Source organism: Anticarsia gemmatalis, chromosome 3 (genome assembly GCF_050436995.1).
Source record: "Anticarsia gemmatalis isolate Benzon Research Colony breed Stoneville strain chromosome 3, ilAntGemm2 primary, whole genome shotgun sequence".
Classification (NCBI taxonomy): domain Eukaryota; kingdom Metazoa; phylum Arthropoda; class Insecta; order Lepidoptera; family Erebidae; genus Anticarsia; species Anticarsia gemmatalis.
The window spans coordinates 7,230,222-7,243,443 of NC_134747.1; the positions used below are offsets into that span (position 1 = coordinate 7,230,222).

Here is a 13,222-nt window from a genome sequence, read left to right on the forward strand (position 1 = left end):
TTTATATGTTTCTATATTTTATTATATTATTCGCAATTAGGTAATTATATTTACAACACTATACTTATGTGTCATGTCTATTGTTGTACTTGGTACTAGCAGAATCAATAGTTGATAACAATAGCCATAACAGTAACTTTGGTGATGAACTGAAAGTAAGTAGGTACCTAAGGTATTAGTTACCATAGTTATATGATGTTGATCAATCATTCAGGCAATAAATATATAGTAGCAAGTACCTATTAGTGACTTGGTTTTCGATAATCAAACAATTTTTTTTTTTACGAGTTACTACATTTGGATCACTTGCGCGAGAATGGGAGGGTACTTAATAACATAGGTATTTGGGGATAAGAAAATCTCAATTAATGATTGGTGCATACAAGTAGGCTTCCAATTTCTAAACAGCAAATAGTTTACAACTTCTTATAACTTGGTAAGTAAATTAATCTCGATCGATGTCGATGTATCTAGCAATAGCAGCATTGGAATAATATTAAGTAAATGAAAACATATTAAATTAAATACTAAGTAGTTACGAACATATATTTTCTATAGTATACCTATAATTTGGCAGTGTTAACATACTTTACCTACATTTTCTTCGTTTTTGTGTATAATTTCATCACAATATTTATTTAGTCCTTAACGGTACGTTTATGTAAATCTCAATAACATAATTATGCAAGAACCTCATCATTTACGATGCCTCGGAGGGTTTACAAAACGATTCCGGCGTCTATTGAATCTTTGTCCATGACGTGGTCTATAAAATGACTTAGGGACCGAGTTCAAGTCACCACCGTTAGGTACTGGCGTAGGAATTTTGACAGGAACCGACCGGATGCAAACAGCGCACCTGTAAATAAAATATTAGTGTTAACATAAAAAATCGATCAGTGATGTAATTACAGTAAAGTAGTTAAGGCATTCGCAGCCCAGTCAAGTGTCGTGGCTCCTAAGAAATTAAGGTAAGGGAAAACATAGTTAAGAAAATTGAACATTTTCTTACCTGCTGATTTTGGATACCAAATCTGCCTTCAATGTTTGTTGTACAGGTTTTTCGAACATCCTATTATCATCTATAATTGAGAGCCAGTAAGAAATAGCTGTAGCGAAGTAGTTGCAGCGGCCTAATCCGTTGCATTCTATGAAAGGTCGAGCACGGAATTCTTTCATGCAAGATCCAGGTGAAATTAAACTCTGGCCTGATGCATCTGCTCCAGCGGTGTGCTGTAAACACAAATAAGTATATGCGGATTTAAATAATAATTGGTACAGGAGTAAGGAATATCCCTTATATGCTATGGAGCTCCTTAGAAACTTATGAAACTTTTATTATTAGCGGCCAGACCCGGCTTCAGCCGCGTTATGAAGGCTACATTTTTTATTTTGGAATTGGACTTCATTATAATGTGAGATGTTTCCAAGGGAACAAAACAGACATTCTAATTAGGTACTTACTCCGTGATCATTGGAAAATAAAAAGTGACTTAGTTAAAAAGCATTAATTAAAGATACGGAGCGGGAACTAAGTAGGTAGGAACCTATGTATCTCTGTAATTAGTTGATTTTGTACAAAAATAAAAAATGCATGTGTAATACTTTTTCACAATCTACCAGACGGACCATAAATAATAACATGAGTGAAGATCCCCATTGTAACGTAGTAATAGGTACATAAGATAATTTATAACTTACCATTAAGAAACTGTAACCGCGCCACAACTCCTCCCACCCCCCTGGGCAGGGAGGTACTACGTTGCTCTGACTGTGTATGGCAATGGTACGAGTTGGTGCTTCACATACTTGACATCTGAAAAATAAGTTGGTATCAATTACAATAACGATACAAAAATCATACCTGGCACATTCAGATACTTTGCATGATAAAAAATAAATAGTTTCATTTTTCTATTCCACTGTTATCATAATTTTAATTTACCTAGAAATGTAGTTTCTAACGTGTTTTGCTTCAATAGGTGTCATTGTCATAGGCATAGGTTCGGGAGTCGTTAACCAAAAACTGTAATCTTCTCGCTGAGCGAAATTGCAGACGTCGTTAAAATTACAGAACATATAAGGCATTGTAGAAAATTTGCTTAAACAACTGCCGGCAGAACCTGTGAAAAAGTAAAGTGAAGTTTTATTATTATTTCGATTTTAAAAATCGAAATTGAAAGTTTAGTAAATATTGATATTGAACCAAAAAATAATGAATTATGTATAACACGCCTAGGTATGCATTTAATATAAATATTAAATTAGGTACCTAAATCTTGTCCATGGGCTTTTCCATCAGCTATGATGTGAATGAGGGAGTAACCGGCCCACAATGGCTGCGTTCCTCGTGGACATTCTGGAATCGAACTTCTTTGAGAGTGGACAGCGAAGTAGAATCCTCTTGATCTGATAGGTGGTTGATACGCTGGTGGACCAGCAGGACCTTGAGCACCACGGTATCCCTCGAAACCTTGTGCACCTTTTATGCCCTTTAATCCTTCAGGTCCAGCTGGGCCAGGTGATCCCATGCGGCCTACAAGTCCTGTTTCACCCCTTGCTCCTTTCTTTCCTTGTAACCCATTACGACCAAAAGCTCCTGGCCTTCCTTCTAGGCCTGGTAGTCCATCCATACCTGGTAGGCCATCAACACCACGTTCACCGGGTGTAATTTTGTAATCAGGGACAGTATTTCCTGGTTCACCCTTCATGCCCTTAAAACCTATCAATCCTGAGATCCCTTCTTCTCCTACGTCTCCTCTGATTCCTTTTACGCCAGGGAAACCTTGTCGTCCCATAAAACCAGGCGTGCCATTATCTCCATGTTCCCCCTTTTGACCTTTTTCACCTTTGAAACCCGCAAAACCATCAATTCCTTGTTCACCCTTAAAACTAATTGAATCACCTATTTCTCCGAATTCACCTACAGCCCCACGTAATCCAGGAAGCCCAGGAACTCCTACATTACCGGGTTTTCCTGGAGTTCCTCGCCTGCCAGCTGCTCCGTCCATTCCCCTCATTCCCTTGGGCCCCTGGAATGAAAGACCGGGGGGGCCTCTCGCTCCGTCTTCTCCATCTTGACCAAACATTCCCGGTGCTCCTTTTTGACCCATCGGACCGGGCCAACCAGGAAGTCCATTGAATCCATCTTTTCCCGGTTCCCCACGTGGAGCATTCACCCCATCAATACCAGGCGAGCCAGGTGGACCCACATCCCCAGTGGCTCCGTCATATCCTGGTAATCCTATGTCTCCTGTTTGGCCCCGCAGTCCCACTTCTCCGCGTGATCCTTTTATCCCTTTTAGTCCAGTGAAACCAGGTTCACCTCTTTCTCCTGTTACACCAGGTACACCCTCCATGCCCCTTTCACCAAGGTTTCCTTTTTCTCCTTTTACATACGTAGTCATTCCAACTTCACCTTCTTCTCCTTTGAATCCAGGAGCACCTGGCAGTCCTCGTGGACCTGATAAACCTACATTACCGGTACGACCAGGTGCGCCTGCTCTTCCTTGTGCACCAATTGATCCCTTATCTCCTTTGAGGCCTTTAAAACCCACAACACCCGGAAAGCCTCGACGGCCTTTACTTCCGGGCCTACCTGGTTTTCCTGGAGTACCAAATGGTCCTGGGAATCCAGGTGGACCGTCGTCTCCCTTTTCTCCTGTTAATCCAAAATCTCCCCTTTCCCCTTTTCTGCCCTTCGTACCCGGTCGCCCATTAAGTCCAGGGTTTCCTATTAATCCTTTTTGTCCTTTGTTTCCCATTAAACTTAAACCTTGTGCTCCGACGTCACCTTGCCGCCCTTTAAATCCTTTAAGGCCGTCTTTACCAAAACTACCATTGTAACCATCATCACCGGCGTCACCTTTCATAGCATGTTGTGCATTATCTCCTTGCATACCTTTTAATCCTTCGTACCCAACGTCTCCAGGTTGTCCCCGAAAACCTTTCGACCCAGGATTTCCCGGAAATCCTGCCTCTCCAATATCTCCGACAAATCCTTTCAATCCTGGCAGTCCTTTCAAACCTGCTCTACCAGGTAACCCGCTAAATCCTGGAAATCCTTTGTCACCACGTATACCCTGGATTCCCTTTATTCCTGCGGCTCCTGATGTTCCCGGAAAACCTTTTAAACCAATGCGCCCCCTGATTCCAGCTAGACCTCGTACACCGTTTCGTCCTATATTTCCTTTCATTCCTTTGGGACCTACGGCACCTATCTCTCCGTTTGGACCTTGTAGGCCAGGCTCTCCGAAGACTCCCGGTAAACCTGGACGACCCGGTGCCCCAGGATATCCTGGTGCACCCCGTAATGATATTCCTGGTATACCCTTTCTTCCCTGTAATTAATGAACATTATATAAAGTCATGTAGGTAATAAACGTATTTCTCTTCAGGGGGTTTAGCAATAATTAGCATACATCATTATTATCTTTTACAACTTCCGTACTAGGAATGATTTTTTATTAATCTATCAGATGTAATTAATTAGCAAGATCGGAAACAAGTTATTTGTGAATAACACATAGGTACATAATACATTTTTCCTTTCGAATCGAATCCACGGGTTCCTGTCTATTTAGAGTATAGATCTATCCTCGCAGAAATGTAGAGTTAAAATATTTTCAAAAAGTATCATACGAGTTAATCGAGGTTATATACTATGTGGGTACGAAATTTCATCAAAACATTAATCCTCACAAACCTTCGCATTTTTAATACCTATCTCTATTTAATGATCTAAAATAAATCGTGCAATTTTTCTATTGCGTAGAGTAGGTCTTACCTGTGGACCCTGCGGTCCGTCTGGACCCATATCTCCGGGTACTCCAGCTTGTCCTTTTCTTCCAATTTGCCCAGTTCTACCTTGTGTTCCGGCATAACCTTCATCTCCTTGATCCCCTTTGTCCCCAAAGAAACCATCAGGACCTATTTCTCCCATTATATTAGAGATACCCGCATCTCCTCGGGATCCTTTTCGTCCTTTGTTTCCGAATTCTCCTATTGGACCTCGTAGACCCTGATTGCCGGGTATTCCATAAGCACCGGTGTCACCAATTTCTCCTTTGAAGCCTTTGTAGCCCCGAGGACCCTGTTGTGACGTACCAGCGGGTCCCGTGTCACCCGCAATACCAGGAACACCATCATCTCCCATATCGCCTCGAAGTCCTTTTAAGCCTCGAATACCTGTAAATGAATGTATAGACATAGGTATATTACGATACTAGCTGATCCGATATCAGAAACCACAATTTTTCTATACATCATAGGTACAGTGTTCATGTTTAAAAAACTTATATTACATCGTTATTTCATTGCTATTTACATTGTTTTAAATAATACAATCAAAATAGTTTAAATTGGCAAATGTTGTGTTACGCATCGGATTATTTATTGGTTGTAGCGAACAACAGATATTGGTTTGGTTTTTTGAAAGATTGTTTAAAATAATGTTTCTTTACAAATAATTTATGTATAGGTTGAGTTTTACCAGTGAAGTTCGAGTTCGTTAATTGAAGTTAAAGGGCGTGTTCTCATAATTTGTATATTTAACTATATAGTTTTGCCCTATCTAATCTTATTTATATAAATCTTTACCCTTTAGTCCAGGCCTTCCAGGAACACCTTTATCTCCTTTAGCGTTTAGCCCGTCATCTATTGAGTCCCCAGCTTCACCAGGTAAACCATCTTCTCCAGGCTCTCCAAATTCACCCCTATAAAATAAATTTTACAACTTTTTACTCGCAAAGTTACATAGTTACAGATTATAATTATTGCCAATTCAATCAAAATATGTATAAAAATACAGGCGATGAAGTGTAAAGTACAAGCTACGGATTTAACGGATTATCAGAATAATCCGTAGCTTGAACTTCATCGCGTTGTTTATATGTATAATAATCTTTTCAAGTTGTTTAATGTATCTAGTAGAGTAAAAAAGATCTTGGCCCAACGATGGAACAGAAAAGAATAAAGTATTAAAATAATTACTTTAGACCAGCCTCTCCTTTGGCGCCTTTAAAGAATATTATCGGGGCTGTCGGCTGCCTACCCGGTAGACCCGGTTCTCCGTCTCTTCCTTTTGTTCCGTTTCTTCCTGGCCTGCCGGGAAAACCATCCAAACCTACTTGGCCTTTACGACCTTGGATTCCAGAATCTCCCGGTAATCCTGGCGCTCCGGCGTCACCCGGTATACCCGGATTTCCAACAAAGCCTGCATAAAACAAATAGCGCATAAATTTTACCATCAATATTTTCTCAACTGTAATTATAGGTACGCTTTTCCATTGAAAAACTTCACTTACTAAATATTTTAAAAAGATAATTATAATTAGCTAATTGCATTCACCGGGATTCTAAGCCACTACCCTGCTAGTTAGATAATAATATGCATGGTACGTCAATGATTGAACGTCATATTTACCTCTATCTCCCGTTGGCCCAACTTCAGCTTGCCGAAGATTTTCCGGGGGATATATGACAACTCCACTAAAACCTTTTGGTCCTGGTTTACCTATACCACCCGTCACACCTTTGTTTCCTTTAACTCCCTTGACTCCAGGCGTACCAGGTATACCGGATTCCCCTCTAACACCCCTTGGTCCGGGTAGACCTTCCAATCCCTGGTAACCTTTTGGACCCGGATAACCGTCATCTCCTTTTTGTCCTCTAGAACCAGGTGCGCCTGCAAAATATAACATATAATAAAATAGTCTAATATAGGTACTTAAAGAAAGAAAGAAAGTTACATGTAGGAATATTTAGTTATTAAAGTACTCCGAGAACCTAACAATTTGACTTTTTGAGTTAGCATATAAACTTTTCACTTATTTTTCAATTGAAAACAAATTATATGATTAGGTACTTTGATAAGATAATATTATAAAAAGAAGGAACAATATGCAATAATTTACCTGATTTGCAAAATGGACAATCATCACCACGTTCTCCTTTAAGTCCGTCGTTTCCTCGACTTCCTGGTGTTCCAGGGTCACCCACAATGCCAGGTGGGCCCGGAGTACCCTTATCACCTGGCGGTCCTATGCCAGTAACACCTCTTCCTGGGAATCCTGGTGGCCCGACGTTTCCTTGTTCACCCCGAACTCCTCGTTGACCAGGTACACCGTCTGTACCAGGTATTCCCTCTTCTCCGTCAGGCCCTATGACTACATTGCCCTTATCACCAGGGGGACCAATTGGTCCAGTCGGTCCTTGAAATCCTGATTCTCCTCTGTATCCTGGATGGCCCTTAAAACCATCGTTTCCTGGTTCTCCTTTGAGTGACATTCCAGGTGCTCCTGCCCTTCCGTGGACACCTTTTATTCCTGGCATTCCTGGTGGACCTACAATGCCCGGTAAGCCCCGTTGACCAGGAATACCCGGTGCTCCAACAGGTCCAGAAAAACCTTCAGGACCTTGTGGTCCCATGGATCCTTGAGTCGGAGGCACATCTAAAGTTTCATCATAAATTCCAGGTTCACCTGCAAATCCTTGGAGACCAGGATTTCCCGACAAGCCGTCTTCACCTGGCAATCCTTTATTCCCATTTACACCATCCGGGCCTACGTAACCTGGTGCACCTTTATCACCTTTCTCACCTAAGGGACCCATCTGTCCGCGATGGCCTTGTTTACCTCTTGGTCCTTCAGGGCCTTGAGCACCTTTCTGGCCTTGAACACCATCAGTTCCATAAGTCCCCTGAAAATTGTAAAGAGTTTTTAAACAAAATTCTGTACAGTTTAAAACGGGGACTGGCTCATGGTTATACCACCTGGTTACACCAGTGCAACTATCAAGATTTTTCCTTTATTTAATACGTGTATCAGTTTCGAAACCATCTTCCTAAGAAATAAAATAGGATGAAAACGATAATTTCCCTGATCAAAATCAGCTTTGTAGCAGATAAGCAAATATAATAAACAATATAGCTTGAAAAAAAAAGGTGATATACTATATAGTTTGGCCTGAATTTGCCTGTTGCGACCCCTCTCATGTGTGTTTAATATTATTTTATTGTTTAAATACAACACAATTTACAGGATAAGTGAGTTTGGATATATAATATTAAAAGTACTTACTACACGACCTCTCGAGCCAGGCATTCCCCTTACTCCCTTAACACCTTGTGACCCGGTGATTCCTTTTGCACCTTTACTACCCTTCGTGATTATGGTGATGTTTCCTTGAACTCGATCAATTCTCACAATAGCTGCCTGTTTTCCAGGTTCGCCTGTGGTTCCTTGTTCACCTTTTTCTCCTGTTGGTCCGATAGTTTCATCACCATCCAACCCTCTATCACCTCTTTCACCCCGACGTCCTCTAGGACCCTTTTAAAAATGACATTAAGAAATAGTAGTAAACGGTATTGTAGCTAGGCAAAGAAATAAAATGATAATTATAAACAGTCAAACTTAGCTACTACCCTTATTGTGATACAATTTATGTGGGAGATATTTAGGAATTTGCATTGTACGATTATAGTATTTTGGGAGAGTTAATACATGTACCTATTTGTCGAAATCTAGCGCAAATACATTTTAAAACATAATTTTGATACAAAAACAATTATCCCGGTTAGCAAGGCATGAGTGAGACATTAAGGGTAATACGATTTGTTTGTTTTATCGGATTTGGTTTGGCATTATTAACGGGTAAATTTTTGTTACTTACCGGATCACCCTCGTCTCCGGTAGGTCCACCATCTCCTATCCAACCCATCTGTCCGGGAGTCCCTGTAACGCCTGGTTGCCCTGGCTCTCCACTGTCTCCTTTTGCACCCCTTGAGTTCACTCCTCCCTCGCCAGCCATACCTTGCAATCCCTTAAGTCCAGGGGCCCCAGGTAAACCTCTTTCACCAGGGTAACCTGGTGGACCAGGCGGTCCCATAAGTCCATCGACACCGCTACAACCATCTAATCCCGGGAAACCCATAACACCTTCGTATCCACGAGGACCCTAATTAAATAAAGTAATATAGGTAGTATTACATTGAAATGAATGATGAATGATGAATAATGTTATTGAAACCAGTTTACCTGTGGTCCGGGGTCTCCTCTTGGTCCATACGGGCCATCTATACCCTGAAAGCGAAAATACATTTATTATATGAAATATAACTAGGTCTTTAGGTTAGAGTCATTTTTGCTTATACACAATTTAAATGTTGCTTTTATTAGAATATATAACATACTCTTGATCCTTTGTCGCCGTAATCGCCTCTGTCACCAACATCGCCTGCTTCACCAGGGCGCCCGACAGGTCCGAGAGGTCCATCTTCGCCATATTCACCTTGAAACCCAGGAATGCCTTGGGGGCCTGGGGCACCAAGATCACCTTTAATGCCGGAGCAGTCACATACTGTCTGATTGCAAACCACCTGAAACATAAAAAGTTAGGTCAAATAAAAAATTAAGTTGAATAATGTTTAGAGAAGAAAAACTTATTCAATTTGTATCGGATATGACGGCTCGACGGGTGTCTGTACAGTTCATTTGAAAACCGCTTTAGTAAATATGCTATACATTAGTTCTTTTTATAGTATGAAGGATACTTAGTAAATGACCATTGAAGAATGTTTAAGAGATTAACTGGATGATAGCCTGTTTTGTTATAATAATTACCAAGATACATTTTTAATAATCAAAATAATATGCAATAATTAAAAATAGTATGTAATAGAGTCGGTAACAATGAACGTGCCTTATCGTTACGACCTCTGACACACATTCACCGCAGAGCAAGTGTAAGAACATTGCACTTCCTACTTCATAACAGAGCATGGAAATTGTTTTATTGTGTATATGAATATATTACATATCTATTCTTATTTTGTTCGTTTATCCATAGACGTTATATCGAATATGACGCTAACATATCATATACATTTTCTAGAAATCCTATTAAAAAAATATAATTATAATGTCCTACTTTCAAAATTATTTTTTCGTAATGACGCAATCCTTAGCATATCATTTTTCTAACACAAGTAGTTTAGCTGATCTTAAAATATTATTTGGTTGTTTATTTTCACAATAAATACTAAGTAATCATACCAAACGACCGAGGTTCGATGCCCTATTGAAACAAATAATAAATAAAACCTAATAAAAGTTTTGTTTTTCCGAAAATTAGCCCGGATTTTAATATGTAGGACATAGACATAAACAGTAAACGGAATGAGAGCAAACTTATTTAACCACAGGTCTCTTTTCTGAAGCTAAGTTTGATTATACACTAGCTGACCCGCGCAACTTCGCTTGCATCTCATCATAAGAGAGAATGCGTCATAATTTTCCCCGTTTTTGTAACATTTCTCGTTGTTACTCCGCTCTTTTAGGTCGTAGCGTAATGATATATAGGCTATCTAACACTGATAGAATTTTTCAAATCGGATCTGTAGTTCCTGAGATTAGCGCGTTCAAACAAACAATCAAACAAACTCTTCAGCTTTATAATATTAGTATAGATTAAAATTGTCTTAAATCCAATGAATGTGTGTGAAATAACGAGTTACTCGTCACCAGTAGTCACATTCTATTTACACTGAAAATATCTAGGACTATCGGCCTGCCCCGGCTTCGCCTGGTTTTAGCAGCTATTTTACAAAATAACCGGAAAAATAACTAAAACGGAGGTCGAGTACGTGAATGGTAATATTTTACAATCGGTACATATGTGTATCTTAATTTTGCGATAACATCGAACAATTTATTATATTATTTAAATCGCAGATAAAAACTACATGATTACGGCTGCAGGATTTTATCTTGACTACCCTTTTAAAGTCGCAAAACACGTCACACATAGTCACATCTTTTGGTAGCGTGTACTATAAAGTTTGATTTTTCACAGTTTTCACCTGAAAGAGTTCCTGCACTCAAGTAGGTACCTATGTAATATTGGTCTACATTTTAAATTATAGATATACCAAAAAGGGGTTTCATAGCTCTGTACCTCGAAAAGAAAAAAGCATTCTATTTGAGATACATGCTTTAAATGTCATAACACCGCTTTATAATGTGAGTGTATATCTCCAGCATAATCAATAGTATATTCAGAACATTTCTATATGGATTTCGTTACTTGTTATAAAGTATAACATAAGTGTATTATGTATCTATAGGTGATTATAGTCCAACGACTTTACCATTCATAATTAAAACAAACCGAAATGGATTCTGCAGAATGGTTTATTGCTGAACAATGATGTCAGCGTAACATGACATCATCTTTTGGAACTCGACAAGACGTTAACTATCGCTTGTCGCATCAGCCTCCGTTACAGTTTTATTACGCCGTTTAGTTTTAGTAAACCTTGTCAATATTAAAGCTTGCCTCATATTATTGTATTCATATAAGTATATTGTATGTCCTAGATACATACACCTATCCTGAGAAGACTCAATAAGATTTTTTTTTATTTATATCTAATCTATTCTTATCGGAGATGTATAATTAAGTGATAGTTATGTGAAAATACTAAATTGCTAAATGGGTCTCAAACGCGCAAAGTTTACGATACCCTATTTGTTCGACGTTTCGATTGTATTACCTCAGTAAAAAAGTATCGAATCAATTTAGTACTTACTATGTAAAGATAAATTAACTATATACGTGCTTTTAAACTTATTTATCTCTTATGAATTGAAAACGATTGATAAAATAACATTATTTACAGGTAGATACAGTATGAAACAGGTACAACAGTTTTTTTTACAATAATGAAGACATTATATTATTTGCTGAGTTTAGAATGTTAGGGAACTCGGTACCTATTCTACTCGTGTCTATTTCACATTCCCTGTGATGTTTTACGTGGAAGCTCATATGATATACCTATCATATTATGCTAGGTAAACATATACATGTAATGTTTGCGTTTAATAAGACGCCATATCAAACGTATCAATTTACAGTCAACTACATGCTAAATTTGCATGACGACGCAATGCAATAGAGCAAATTCAAAGTTTGTTCTCGGCCGTGCTACTTTTAAATGAATCGCTTAGTGCCACAACTGTTAGGACGGATCATTTTATCTGTTTAATACGAAACTGGCACTATTACAGCATTACATTTTTTCACTACTTTATAAGAGTTAATAAATAAAAATTATCCTAAAAGCCCGAATGTTTTTTTTACTTCATTGATCAAATATAGTCATACCTACTCTGAGAATTCGGCATGCGGTAATGTTCATGATAACATCAAATTATCATGGGTCAATGTGATAATAAATAATAAGATTGTTGTGTTTAAAATTCGTTTAAATGATTGGAATATTTAAAAACGTGTTCTGTAACAAATCATCTTTCAGGAGTTCATGGATTTATTAGCCGTGTTTTGACTAGACTAGGGTTTGGGCTGTTATGATTACGAACGAGGAAATTTAGAACAACTTACAGTAGCTACTTATACAAGATAAGATAGGCAAGATTCTTGTTAGATGCTAGATAAGCTATTTTTCAGTTCAAGTGACAACGAACGGATAACTCAGTTAAATTTTCTTTGTTAAACTCAGTCGTATCTAGCAGGGGGTGATGACTGGTGAATAACCGTCCGAAAGACTTGTAACGCTCATAGGTAGGTACATATTTGTATTAGGGAAATAATTTTCAGATTACGGTGCGCTATAGTAACTTGTCAGTGTAGTGTGAGGCGAGGCGACGCGGACGGGGTGCTTCCGGAGTACGAGCGAGTGGGCGACGCGACGCGTGACTTTGCAAAGTGTCGCCACATCTACTCTCTCAAATGTCTGCAATACCTACCTATTTCCAAAATTTGCTTTTTTAAATTCTGTGCCACAATAAACAGAGCTAGAACTAGGAAGTCGTAACTTGCATCCGCATTGATTAAAAATAAAAATATTGAGTTATAATTTATCAAATCTATATACCTACCTACCTACGTAGATACTTATAATTTTTATGTCTGTGACCATGATAGTCCGGGTCTTTGATAGCTCAACTAATTTAATAAGAACTCAATTGGAATTTGAGACAGGAGGTTATTGAGTAGGTAAGTATTAAAATAAATACTATACTGATACAAAAAAATATAAACACTTATGTAATGCAATCAACTTTTTAGTCAAATGTGTACCTAACTAGAGTTTTCGGTTACTGTGTCCATCTGCTAATAATTATTATGACAGCATACATATTATTGCCGCACGCGATTATAGAACTGGTGAGTCATTAGTTGCAATTCAAGGAACAGGCTG

The 13,222-nt window shown here is 38.7% G+C and overlaps 1 protein-coding gene across 1 annotated transcript in view; it reads right to left on the reverse strand.

Moving 5' to 3' along the window:
• LOC142987414 (uncharacterized) overlaps nt 1–13,222 on the reverse strand; it is a 26,847-nt gene continuing 13,625 nt past the window's right edge. The window contains exons 2-15 of the mRNA XM_076136152.1: nt 9,191–9,376; nt 9,036–9,080; nt 8,671–8,955; nt 8,079–8,327; nt 6,915–7,698; nt 6,425–6,685; nt 5,992–6,214; nt 5,599–5,714; nt 4,787–5,187; nt 2,273–4,340; nt 1,946–2,123; nt 1,702–1,816; nt 1,013–1,233; nt 1–859 (exon numbers count right to left, since the gene is read on the reverse strand). Coding sequence (XP_075992267.1) covers nt 697–859; nt 1,013–1,233; nt 1,702–1,816; nt 1,946–2,123; nt 2,273–4,340; nt 4,787–5,187; nt 5,599–5,714; nt 5,992–6,214; nt 6,425–6,685; nt 6,915–7,698; nt 8,079–8,327; nt 8,671–8,955; nt 9,036–9,080; nt 9,191–9,376 — 5,295 coding nt within the window. The 3' untranslated portion in view covers nt 1–696. The remainder of the gene's footprint in view (nt 860–1,012; nt 1,234–1,701; nt 1,817–1,945; nt 2,124–2,272; nt 4,341–4,786; nt 5,188–5,598; nt 5,715–5,991; nt 6,215–6,424; nt 6,686–6,914; nt 7,699–8,078; nt 8,328–8,670; nt 8,956–9,035; nt 9,081–9,190; nt 9,377–13,222) is intronic.